At 56.5% G+C, this 11,729-nt stretch overlaps 1 protein-coding gene across 1 annotated transcript; it reads right to left on the bottom strand.

Annotated features, from left to right (window-relative positions):
- Window positions 1-1,128: 1,128 nt before the first annotated feature.
- On the bottom strand, window positions 1,129-8,136 carry LOC115603225. Its single transcript, XM_030474966.1, has 19 exons — window positions 7,785-8,136; window positions 7,237-7,316; window positions 6,982-7,107; window positions 6,778-6,857; window positions 6,543-6,663; window positions 6,325-6,414; window positions 5,228-5,332; window positions 4,628-4,805; window positions 4,210-4,283; window positions 3,886-4,035; window positions 3,550-3,704; window positions 3,221-3,335; window positions 3,018-3,143; window positions 2,698-2,874; window positions 2,335-2,490; window positions 2,100-2,201; window positions 1,783-1,885; window positions 1,599-1,658; window positions 1,129-1,518 (listed from the first exon to the last, which is right to left on the bottom strand). The coding sequence occupies exons 1-19, from the start codon at window positions 7,903-7,905 to the stop codon at window positions 1,391-1,393; spliced, it is 2,247 nt and encodes a 748-aa protein (XP_030330826.1). The 5' UTR covers window positions 7,906-8,136; the 3' UTR covers window positions 1,129-1,390.
- Between the last annotated feature and the right edge of the window lie 3,593 nt (window positions 8,137-11,729).

Below are 11,729 nucleotides of genomic sequence, written 5' to 3'. Positions count from 1 at the left end.
CGAGATAGCAGCTCCCAAAGTGCAAACGTCCAGTGTGGAGAAGAGAAGGCTCGGGGAGACCATGAATGGAGGGGACTTCAGGTGCCTGTATCCCACCACTGCATCTCCTCCCAGGTCTAGACTGAGCGGTGGCAGCGGGAGAACCTCCTGCAGGGCCATGAGCTGGGGCTGTCACCCAAAGCAGCATCCCTGCACCCCAACATGCTGTGTGTGGGGATCCTTCCTTCTGGGGCCTAAGAAAGGTGGGGTTTGGGAACATTTAGGGCTACCAGCAGTGTTGGGAGGGACGGAGATGCCTGAGGCTGGGTGGGTTTGGGGTACAAGGTGGATTTTGGGGTGTTTTAGGGGTACCATGGTGATTGGAAGGGATGGAGGTGCCTGGGGCTGGAGAACTGCTGCAGCGCACCCTCCGCCTGCCAGCTCCCCGCTTGGACACATGGCAAACAGGGAAGATCCCTGTTTGCCATAGGCGCAGCAGTCTCTATGTGCAATATTGGCTCTTACATTCTCTCGTCTCTGTTTAAGGGCACCAGATATATTTATGTAGGGGCTCTTCATCAGGGACTGTAGTGATAGCACAAGGGGCAGCGGATTCAAGCTTAAACAGGGCAGATTTCAGTCAGACATAGGGAAGAAGTTCTTCCCTGGGAGGGTGCTGAGGCGCTGGCGCAGGGTGCCCAGAGAAGCTGTGGCTGCCCCATCCCTGGCAGTGTTCAAGGCCAGGTTGGACACAGGGGCTTGGAGCAACCTGCTCTAGTGTGAGGTGTCCCTGCCCAAGGCAGGGGGTTGGAACTAGATGATCTTAAGGTCCTTTCCAACCCTAACTCTTCTAGACTTCTACTTGACTACACATGTCCCGTGAGTAAGGGTCTCTGTGGGCAAGGGTCTCTTAGCTCAAGGAGCGTGACTTTTAGGATTAGAATGGAGCAAGTTCCTTTAGGAACACCGTTTCATTTCCCATTGGCACCCCCTTTCCTAAGCTGTCTGAGGTTGGCCGTTACTCTCCTGATCCACGTGGTACCAGTCTTCTACCTCTCCTCAAGCTCTAGGGGCTCATAAGGAACCGCTGCTTCTCCTTGTTACCTGCACTTCTAAACTGCCCATTTTCAAGCTTTCACACACAGAGCCCTTTACAAAACCTCCACTTCTTTATTGCTGGATGACATGGTGTCAGGTTTGGAGTCTGTGCTGCCTGATGCCTCTCTGCTGCCTGGTGCTATTCAGAGCAAGGGTCCCTCTGCCCCTGCTGTCTCCAGAAGATGGACCGCTGGGAACGCGGCAGCTCAGGAGCCGCTCTTTTAGCTCTTTTGTTTCTGAAGCTCTTTAGTCCAGGTTTAAGGATGACACCCCTTTCCCTAAGGAAAGGGCTGCCGCTCCCAGCTGTCCAGCATCAGCAGCAGAGCGCTCGCAGGCGCCATCCCAACGTGCGCCGCACCGGTGGCCTTCTCAGGATGAGCACGGTCTGAACTGCCAGGGAACAGATGACGGGATCACTTTCCTCCGGCAGCGTCTCAAGGGCTGTGAGCCAAAGGGACAGAGCTGAGATGAGCCTCCCATAGACCCCCAGGCATTCTCCCCAGAGCCTGCTCCCTCCTCACCTCGGCAGATCTGCTCCAGCTTCAGCTCGTTCCTGCCCCTTAGGGGCCGCGCGGCCAGTCCTGGGCACAGAGATCCATCAGCCCCCTGCTCCCCATCGGTGCTGAGCCCAGGGATCCCCGGGGGGGCAGCGGTGGGGATTGGGGCCCGGCGGCCTAAAGAGGGACCCCAGGGGCTGTGGCTCACCGATGAACCTGATGGCTGCCTCTCGCAAGGGGGCCTGAGCATCCTCCAGGTACGGCACGCTCTGGTCCAGGTATTCCTCAGCCCTTTTCCTGCTCCGCTCCAGCTGCAGAGAGCACAAGGGGATGGGATGCCACAGAGCCTCCCCGCTTGGCTGCAGCAGTCCCTTCTCCCAGCGCCTCCCTTTCCCCTTGCCCGTTCCCATCTCCCAGCCAGGAGCCCTGTGGGATGGGCAGGGTGGTCCAAGGGATGCCAATGGGCACAGAGATGGGAGAGGGACGTGGAGAAGAGACATGGCTGCAGAGCGCAGAGCCCCTCACCAAGCACTCTGCAATCCTCCATGTCTGCCTTGTCTTCAGGAGGTGTTGGAGCTCTCGCCACCCGAGGAGCATTGCTGCAGCAAGGAGCGCTTCCCTGGAGGCCTGCACAAGAACGGGACGTAGGAGATGGCACCATGGCCTGGGCAAGGAGAGCCTGGGTGATCCTGGGGTGATCCCACCCTTTGGAAGGTGGAACATGCCCTGGCCCAAAGATGGGGGGCTCGGAGATCTGTACCTCGGCCACGCTGTCACTCTGGTCGCTCATGCGGAGGAAGAGCGGGACCAGAAAGCCCCGTGTGCTGCTCCTCATCCTCCTCTTGTCGCTCCTCACCACCGAGTCCAGCAGGACTCTGAAGAGGCGGATGGAGAGCTCTCGCAGCTGGCTGGACTCCTGGTGGCAAGGAGGAAAGGGGGACTTTGAGCAAGAGCAGCTCCCTGCCCATGCTGATGTGAGGGGGGAAGCTCTGGGGGCAGATCCTGCAGCAGGGGGAAGCTGTGCTGGGACGCGAAGCCCAGAAACCATCCCATGAGAGCCCAGGGAGCAGCCCCTGCTCCGAGTCATTGCAGGGTGCCCATCTGCAGGGCCCAACAGCCTTACTCCATCAAAGAGGGGCAGGAGGTCCCCAACCAGCTGCACAGCAATGGGGCTGGCTTCCTTCTTCTGTAGGTGGCCCATCGCGTTCCTTATGATCACCAGGGCCTTTATCTTGATCTCTTCCTTGGTGTTCTGGAGCCTGCCCGTCATGTGTGGCAGGAGGATCTGCAGTTTCCTTGCCTGTAGGAAGAGATGGAGGTTCCTTGTTGTGAAACCCTGACACAACACTGCACTCACCAAGGTGCACCATTGCCAAGAGGGTTCCCCATGACCATGCCCTGACCCACTGCCAAGAGGGCTCCCCATGACCATGCCCTGCTCACCAAGTCAGGTCTCTCCGACAGCACAAGGAGGCTCTCAAGCAACAGGGACACTGTCCGCAGGCTTGGGTGGTCCTGAGAGCTCTCGACATGGGACTCCTCACCAGCATCCTCACTGGAGGCCATGGCCTGAAGGAAACACAGCAGTGAGCCACTACAGAGCCTGCGGGGCTCGCTGGAGGCCATCAAGGCCCTTTCTAACTCACAACCAAGGCAGGGATGGAGGTGTCTCCTGTGTCCTGCAGTATCCCGAGCAGCTCCCGTAAGACCTCCAAAGTCTTGGGCATGGTGAGGATCAGCTCCCACATGTCCATGCCAGCGCTGCAAGCCAGAGAGCTGTGTCAGTATGGTCCATGCACCCCATGGGATGCCGTGGGCAGGCAGCAGAGGGCAAAGGTGGTGCTCCCCATGGGAGGGGTGGAAAGGACCTTAAGATCATCTAGTTCCAACTCCCCTGCCATGGGTTCTTGGGTCTGGAAGCCAGAGTGTCTTCAGGCCCCTCTGCCCACAGGGAACAAGCCCTCAAGGCTGATACCTGTCACTTGAGGGAATGTTGAGCACCATGCTGATGGTCAATGCCCTCGGGTGCTTCAGGACCAGCAGGATAAGGAGGGCGCCCAGCTTGCACCACGCTGAATCTCTGCTGCTCTGCTGCAGGCTTTCATGGATGCTCCTTACGATGCTTGGCACCTGGAGGGGGGAACACAGGGGAGGATGGTGCTGCTGCCACTGGAGTGCAGCCATTTCCCATCCCTCTCTGCTGCATGAAAGTGGCTTCAAGTCACCTCCTAGGTTTGGGAAGGAGGGAGGGAGGGAGGAAGAAGGCCTGACAGGACTGAAGGGCATGGCAACCCAGCCACAGGCCACTCACATCTGCCAGCCAGAAGTCAACGTCTCTCATGACCAGATCCAGAATGTCTTCTGCTACCCACTTCTCAAAGATGCTGGAGTCTCTCATCGCCTCGATGGCCACGCAGACAAAGTCTGCCCTCTCCCGTGGATAAAGGGAATTTGCAAACGCCTAGGGGAGGAAGGTTGGGCTCATGGGCACCGCATTGTCCCTGCTTGAGGACAGCAGGAACCGTCCCACCAGGGACAGTGAGGCCACACCAGCCCCTGCTGCTTCTGGATGCCTTTGCTCACACACGTGCCCTGCTCTTGCCACAGAGTCCCAGCAATGGGGGGAGCTCATTACCATGGTAAGGTCTTGGGCACTGTTTTCTTCTTCCCATTTGAGCTCTTCTCCTTCCCCCTTTGGCTTTGGCCTGCCTGAACAACAAGGGAGACACAGAAGAGTCAGGAGGACACAGCAGCTTTGCCATCAAGCTTCCCAAACCACCCCGAGATCTGCAGGACACAAGCGCTCAAGGAGGTTACTGGAGGGCATCAGGAAGAGCTTCTTGCTGCAGGCACTGGGGTGATGCAGGCATGGAGCTGCTCTTCACAAACAGGGAAAACCTGCCTTTGGGACATGGGAGTCAGTGGTAGCTTTGGCTGTGGGAACCACAGAAGAGCAGGGCTCAAGCTGCTGAAAGGAGGGAGGAAGGCGAGAAGCAGCCCCACCAGGAGACGTGTGTGTGCAGAGGGATGAAGCCCACCACAACTTCTCTTACTTTCTTGATGCTGCAGGTAATTATAGAGGCACCAAAGAGCACTCCAAGCTGGAGAGCTTGCCTCATCCTTGGCAAATCGGAAAAGGATGAGACGACCCAGAAGCTGTCCCAGGAGCGGGACTGAGAGTTCTTCTTGGGAGACAGGGCTGCATAGGTCTGTTTCAGTCGGGTGCAAGCCCTGCGGGAGGAAGGTGGAAGAACAAGAACAAGGTGAAGAACCTGAAGAACCCAAAGAAGAAAGGAAGGAGGAAAAGGAAGGAGGAGAAGGAAGGAGGAGAAGGAAGGAGGAGAAGGAAGGAGGAGAAGGAAGGAGGAGAAGGAAGGAGGAGAAGGAAGGAGGAGAAGGAAGGAGGAGAAGGAGAAAGACCAGAAGAAGAATCTGAAGGAGAATGAAAAAAGAAAGAAGAAAGAAGAAGAAGAAGAAAGGAGAAGGATAAAGAAGAAGGAGGAGAAGGAGAAAGGAGGAGGAGGAGAAGGCAGAGGGCAGGCAGGCTTTGCAGGGCCCCGTCTCCCCAAGCAGCCCCATGCGGGGAGAGCTGCCGCCTGCTCTGGTGTGCAGGGAGGGGGAGATGCTCTGGCTGGAGCCTGCCTGCTCCTTACCCTCAGTGTGTGATGGTGAAACAGCAACTGGCTCAGGGTCCTGATCCTCCCCAGGGCCCTCTCCCGCACCACGGCGCTCTCAGAGCTGGTGAAGCTCAGCAGGACCTGGGCAGAGAGAAGCTGCTGGTGTGCCCTGGGAGCAGACACGTGCTGCAGCAGGAGCAGCATGGGCTGGACCCGCACTCCTTCCATCAAGGCTTCCTCTGAGCCTCTACTGGGGTTCCTGATGCTGAACATCACCCCGAGGGAGTCAGGATCAGCCCGTGGCTTTGTGTGTCAAGGGGAGGGTGGAGGGGCACCAGTACAGGAAGGGACATTCTGGGGTGAGAAGAAGCTGGGGAAGTACATTGGGTGCCTGCAGCCTGCAGGGAAACAGGCCCAGGCACAGTGCAGGATGGGCTGCGGTGCAATGGCCAAGGCTGAATAAGACAGAACCAAGGTCTTTGTCCCCTTGGCTGTGGCTGATGTCCGTGTCACAAAGGCCTAAGAGAAGACACATCCTCATTTCCAGGGCTGGGCTGAAACTAGCAGCAAAAATCCACTACCTCATCACTGTCCCTGCCCATGGCAGGGGACTGGAACTAGATGATCTTCAGGTCCTTTCCAACCCAACCCATTCTATGATTCTATGATTACAGTGTACATATAAATAAATATACATATATATATATGCAGATATATATAAAAGACATGTTAATACTTTAAAGAGTGGCTTATCTAATAGTTAAGGGGAAGGGAATTTTCCTAACAAGTCCCATGGGTCCCACCAAGCTGGTCCCAAACCAGGCTGATGAGAGGCAGCAAAGATGCCAGCCCAGGGGGGATCAGTCTCCTGAGAGTGGGCAGCAAAGCCTCTAGTGGGGTTCCTGCCCCTTTGGCTTCGTATAACTGCCCCTTGTGTCTGGGCACGTAGGTAGATGCCACCCTCTGCAGCCACTGTGCTCCAGAAGGGCCTTGGTTACCCAAGGGAGGTGGGCACCACCCCTGCAGGGCGCTCTCTGTGCATGGCACTGGTGTGGGGACCATCCACTCAAGCAAGAGCGCTGTTCCCAGGGTGAGCAACAGCCCCTGTGAACCCCATTCAGCACATGCCAGACCTGCAGGATGTTCCGCAGCTTCTCGCTGGCCCTGGGGGCAGGAGAGTTGAGCACCAGCCTCCAGAGCATGTTGTCCGTGGATTCCAGCATCTGCAAGGAGGACAGAGCGTAGCACTTAAGGTGCCAGCTGGGCTTAAACCATGCTCATCCCGCAGCACTGCGTGACCAGGGAGCAGCCGCAGGGAGCTGTGGGCTCCTGTAGCTCCTCCAGCACTTACGAAGATAAAGTAGTATGTGTCCAGGCCCGAAAACTCCTCCTTTGGAGGAAGGAAGAAGACACTTCTGCAGCAGATTTCCAGGAGGCTTTCCTCCTGGCCTGCCAGCCCTGTCTCCACTGAGCTGCAAAGAGAGAGGGCTCCAGTTGGACACTGCTGCTGGGAGCAGTGCCTCGAGGCCTTGGGCAGGGGGACACAGAGCTCTGGGGTCCCCAGGAGGGATGGGCAGTTGTGGTACCTCAATTCTGCTATGGCATCCATGGCGAGATGCCGCACCTTGGTGAACAGTTGGTCCATGGGCTCCTGTTGGAGCAGCATCTGCAGAGCACAATGGGGATAAGGGACGTGGTAGATGCCAGCACCCAGTGCCACCAATGCTGCCCTCACTGAGTGCTGGAGGCCTTGCCCCCTGCCCATAGCATCCCCAGGGTGCTCTCCTCACCTTGATCATCTCTGCCAGATGGTATTTGTGGCAGAAGACATCCAGCCCCTGGTGCAAGCCGCAGTACCTGGCGGTGCACAACAGGCAGCAGATGCTCTCTAGAAAGCCAATCTTCTGGTGCTCATCCTGGAAACCAGGGGGGACAGAGACACAAACAGGCAGTATGAGAGGGGACAGCGGGACTGGACTCTAGGGGGGCCCTGGTTGAAGCCAGCACCCACCAGCAGAGCCCCTGTTCACAATGGCCATGCCTACCATTGTTGGGCTTTTGACAAATGCCTTGATGCGCTCCACGTTGTCCTGCTCCAGTCTGTAAACGGGTAACCAGGTGGCATCTAATAGAGGAGGAGAAGAGCTTTGGAGAGCAGAGGAAGGAGCTCTGCCCTCCGCCAGCATGCCAGGGAAATGTGGTGCTGCTGTCGAGCACCATAGAGTCAGAGAACCCTAGAACGGGTTGGGTTGGAAAGGACCTGAAGATCATCTAGTTCCATGACATGGAACCATGACACGATTTAGTGTGTGGTGTCCCTGCCTGTGGAGGACATCAGTGGAACTGGATGAGCTTAAGGTCCTTTCCATCCCAAACCATTCTATGATTCTATATCACCCAAGGCTCTGTCCAACCTGGCCTTGAACGCTGCCGGGGATGGAGCATTCACCACCTCTTTGGATAAGCTGTGCCAGCGCTTCTCCACTCTCACAGGCAAGAACTTCTTCCTTATGTGCAACCTGAGCTTCCCCTGTTTCAGTTTAAACCCATCACCCCTTGTCCTGGTCCCAGACCAACAGGGCCTCTCACTCACCAGTCCTCAATGGCAGGACCGGGGGTTCCTCATTGGACTCCGGTGAAGATCTGCTCTTCTGGGGAGCCCTGTTCTCCTCCTCCCAGGCCCTCCTTGGGGTTCTGGGGGGTTTCTTCGCCATCCTGTGGATGAAGGAAAAAGATTGAGGTGGTGGAGGGGGAAGCTTGGACCAAACGCATCAGGGCTGAGCTCAGGAGCAACCCACCGGCTCCTTGCTCCTGCCCTGTCCCATCGCCATGAGCCGTGACTTGATATAAGGATTATGATGGGGTGTGGTGATATGTTCTATGAAATGAGGAAGATGATGAGATGCGATGGGTGAGATGAGATGAGATGGATGAGATGAGGTGAAGATGTGGTGTCGTGATGTGGTGTGATGATGTGGTGTGAGGAAGATGATGCGATGCAATGCGATGAAATGAGATGAAGATGAAATGGGATGAAGATGAGCTGAGCTGAGGTGATGACATGCGATGAGATGAGACCAGATGGGATCACCTCCATCACACCCCAGCTGAGGAGGAGGAAAATGCACTTGGGGAGGGGAGAGGAGGATTTTTCACACGTACTTGGTCAGAAGTTGTCTTTCCGTAGCTTTCTGTCCGCAATCCACTGAGGTGCGGTACCAGCAATGCAGCTTGCTCACGAGAGACTCAACCACTCCGTAAGCTCTTCTGTCAAGTGCCACACACAGGGACAGCCCTGGCTTTATACCTGGCTGTGCCTACCTCAGCGCCGGTGCTTTGTGGCATCATAGGTGGTGGGTGATGTCACAAGAGCCAAGGCAGCGCCGGGTTTCAAGGCAATGTCCACCCTGAGTGGGAGCAGGTTTGGCTCCTCTGCATCAGGGAAGACACCCTCCACCTCCAGAGCATCTCCTCCCATCGGAGGGGCAGCTCTTTGCATTCCCACTCAAGAGCGACAGCTTTGGGAGCTCAGATGCCCTGAGGGAGGAATGTGAGCAGGAGAGCTTGAGGACCTTCCTGCATTCACTCTGCTCCGTCCAACCCGGCCTTAAACACTGCCACGGATGGAGCATTCACAACTTCCTTGGGTGAAGAAAAACTGCAGGTGACAGGTCGGGCACCCCGGGATGTTTGGTGACAAGAGCTGCGATTCCAGAAGGGACACAACATTCGGGGTGGACACCGGGCACATATAACATCGCCATGCACCTGACAGGCCACATGTCTGGGTGATGCCATGTCCCATGTCAGCACGCCTTCAGTGCTGAGCACACGTTGTCCCACTTCCAAGCACCTCTGATGGAACCGGCCTAATAAAGCTGTGCTAACCCTGAGTCAGCCGCAGGAGCTCACCCACAGTGCCACCTATGCTACCTAACCCAACACCTCTGCTGCCTCAAGTGCCACCTACACTACCCAGCCTGACACCTACGATACCCAACGTGACACCCACACCACCTGACATCTACACGTCCCAACCTCACACTGCCTGCACCCCTTAACAACTGCCTGTATCCCTGCCAAGAGGATAACCTGCAAATAGCCTACAGTGTGTCCCCAAAGTGTGCCCTTACCTGCTGGGGCCCTCTCCTCGCGCCTGCGTTTCAATGATGTCCTGTCTCTTCACCGTCTGCTGCTCACCCTAAACACCCACCGTGACCGCCACTGACCACCACCAAGCAGTGCCCTCCTGCATGGGCCAATGCAGATCTCCTCAGCATCCTCTGATGAATCCTTGCCGCTCAGGGCTCGTGCCATTCAGCATCTCGATGGGCTGGCATTGCTAAAAAAAACCCCACTTGCTTCCATCGCTGGCCACTCACCTTCCTCCTCTTCATCCTCCTCCTCCTCCTCTTCTTCTTCTTCCTCCTCACTATACCTTGCTGCAGAAAAACAGGGCACCTACCATACAGGATGGTACTGGCATTGCTGTTGCCCAGCTTGTTCGTGGCAACACACATGTAGTTGCCACAGTCCTCCTCTGAGAGGTTGAAGAAAGGGCAGCGTGGACAGGCTGCCCTCGCTCTCGATCCGCACACCTTCCAGCCCATTGGCTAACCTGCAGGGTTCAAAAACACATGATGATGCTTCGAGTGCAACATGCTGTGCCCCCTGCTCTTCCCACCAGCCATGTCCCACACATTCCCCCTCCAGACTCCCCACATCCCACCAAGACAAGCCCTGACACGCTCCCCATTCCTAACCAATCTCCCCGCACAACATACCCTGCTCAAATCAACCCTACCAGCCAACGCCATTGTCTCTGAGCGAAACAACCCACTTAGACCCAGCAACATGTGTCGAACCCACCCCTCCTCCACACAAGGCCCTTGACCACTTGGCTCTCAACCAGCGTCCTCCTTGAATCACTGAAACTACGCCACGGGAATGGGGAGGAGAATCATAGAAGTGTAATACCCACAGGTTAGAGAAAAGAACAGTGTAATAACTACAGAACAATCATGGAATCATAAGATCACCGTAGATGATGCACGCAATGGGACTTTGTGATGGGAAAGCGAGGAGTGAGAGCAATGACGGTGGCACCGTTGCGGAGCTCACCATGTGCAGAAGAGGTTCAGCACCAGCTTTTCAGTCCTGGCTCTTTGGCTATGGAAGCAGGGCCCAGACGTTCATGCTCAATACTACGGGATCTGCACAGCCTCGAGTGGGCACCGTAGATGTTGCATTCAATTGGACTTTTAGGTGGGAAAGCGAGGAGCGAAAGCAATGCCTGTGGCACTCTTCCAGAGCTCACCATGTGCAGAAGAGGCCCAGCACTAACTTTGCGTCCTGACTCTTTGGCTGTGGGAGCAGGGCCCGGACGTTCGTGCTCAATGCGACGGGCTCGGCACAGCCTCCAGCCTGCATCGTAGATGTTGCATTGAATTGGACTTTTAGGTGGGAAAGCGAGGAGAGAGAGCAATGTCGGTGGCACCGTTGCGGAGCTCACCATGTGCAGAAGAGGCCCAGCACCAGCTTTTTATCCTGGCTCTTCGGCTGTGGGAGCAGGGCCCAAATGTTTGTGCTCAATGCGACGGGCTCAGCTCAGCCTTGACTGGGCACTGAAGAGGTTGCATTGAATTGGACTTTTAGGTGGGAAAGCGAGGATCGAGATCAATGTAGGTGGCACCGTTGCGGAGCTCACCATGTGCAGAGAAGGCCCAGCACCAGCTTTCAGTCGTGGCTCTATGGCTGTGGGAGCAGGGCCCGGATGTTCGTGCTCAATGCGATTGGCTCGGAACAGCCTCGAGTGGGCACTGTAGGTGTTGCATTCAGTTGGACTTTTAGGTGGGAAAGCGAGGAGCGAGAGCCATGCCGGTGGCACCGTTGCGGAGCTCACCATGTGCAGAGAAGGCCCCAGCAGACAGCCTTGTCATCCGTGGCTCTATCGCCTGGTGGGAGCAGGGCCCGGACGTGCGTGATCAAGGCGATGGGCGTCGGCACCAGCCTCAGAAGTGGGCACCTTAGGTGTTGCACACAATTGGACTTTTAAGCGTGGGAAAGCGAGGGAGTAGATCAATGCCTGATAGCACCGTTGCGGACGCTCACCATGTAGCAGAAGAGCCCAGCACCAGCTTTTTATCCGCTGGCTCTTCGGCCTGTGGGGAGCAGGGCCCAAATGTTTGTGCTCAATCGATCTCGAGCACAGCCTCCAGCCTGCCCGCTAGATCTTGCATCCAATGGACTTTTACGGGTGAGGGAAAGCGAGGCGAGCCTCTGGAGAGCAATTGCTGGGTTGCAACCATTGCAGAGCTCACTATGTCAGAAGAAAGGCCCAACACCAGCTTATCAGTCCTGAGCTCTTCGGCTGTGGTAGCAGCCCATATGTTCGTGCTCAAAGCGACGGGCTCGGCTCAGCCTCGAGCCTGCATCGTAGGGGATCCATGCAATTGGACTTTTAGGTGGGAAATCAAGGAGCGAGGCAATGCCGATGGCACCGTTGCGGAGGGCACTGAGTGCAGAAGAGGCCCACTAC

The sequence above is a fragment of the Strigops habroptila genome, unplaced genomic scaffold (genome assembly GCF_004027225.2).
Source record: "Strigops habroptila isolate Jane unplaced genomic scaffold, bStrHab1.2.pri NW_022045628.1_ctg1, whole genome shotgun sequence".
NCBI lineage: Eukaryota > Metazoa > Chordata > Aves > Psittaciformes > Psittacidae > Strigops > Strigops habroptila.
This window is presented reverse-complemented; position numbering and strand designations above follow the sequence as displayed.

What these genes read in the sequence shown, in the direction of transcription:
- LOC115603225 (XM_030474966.1), bottom strand. Translation starts at nt 7,905, where the DNA reads ATGGCGAAGAAACCCCCCAGAACCCCAAGGAGGGCCTGGGAGGAGGAG. An exon ending in TTCACCATCACACACTGAGG is followed by an intron (nt 4,806 to 5,227) that starts GTAAGGAGCAGG and finishes TTCCTCCCGCAG; the next exon opens with GGCTTGCACCCGACTGAAAC. An exon ending in TCCTGCCCCTCTTTGATGGA is followed by an intron (nt 2,491 to 2,697) that starts GTAAGGCTGTTG and finishes CCTTGCCACCAG; the next exon opens with GAGTCCAGCCAGCTGCGAGA.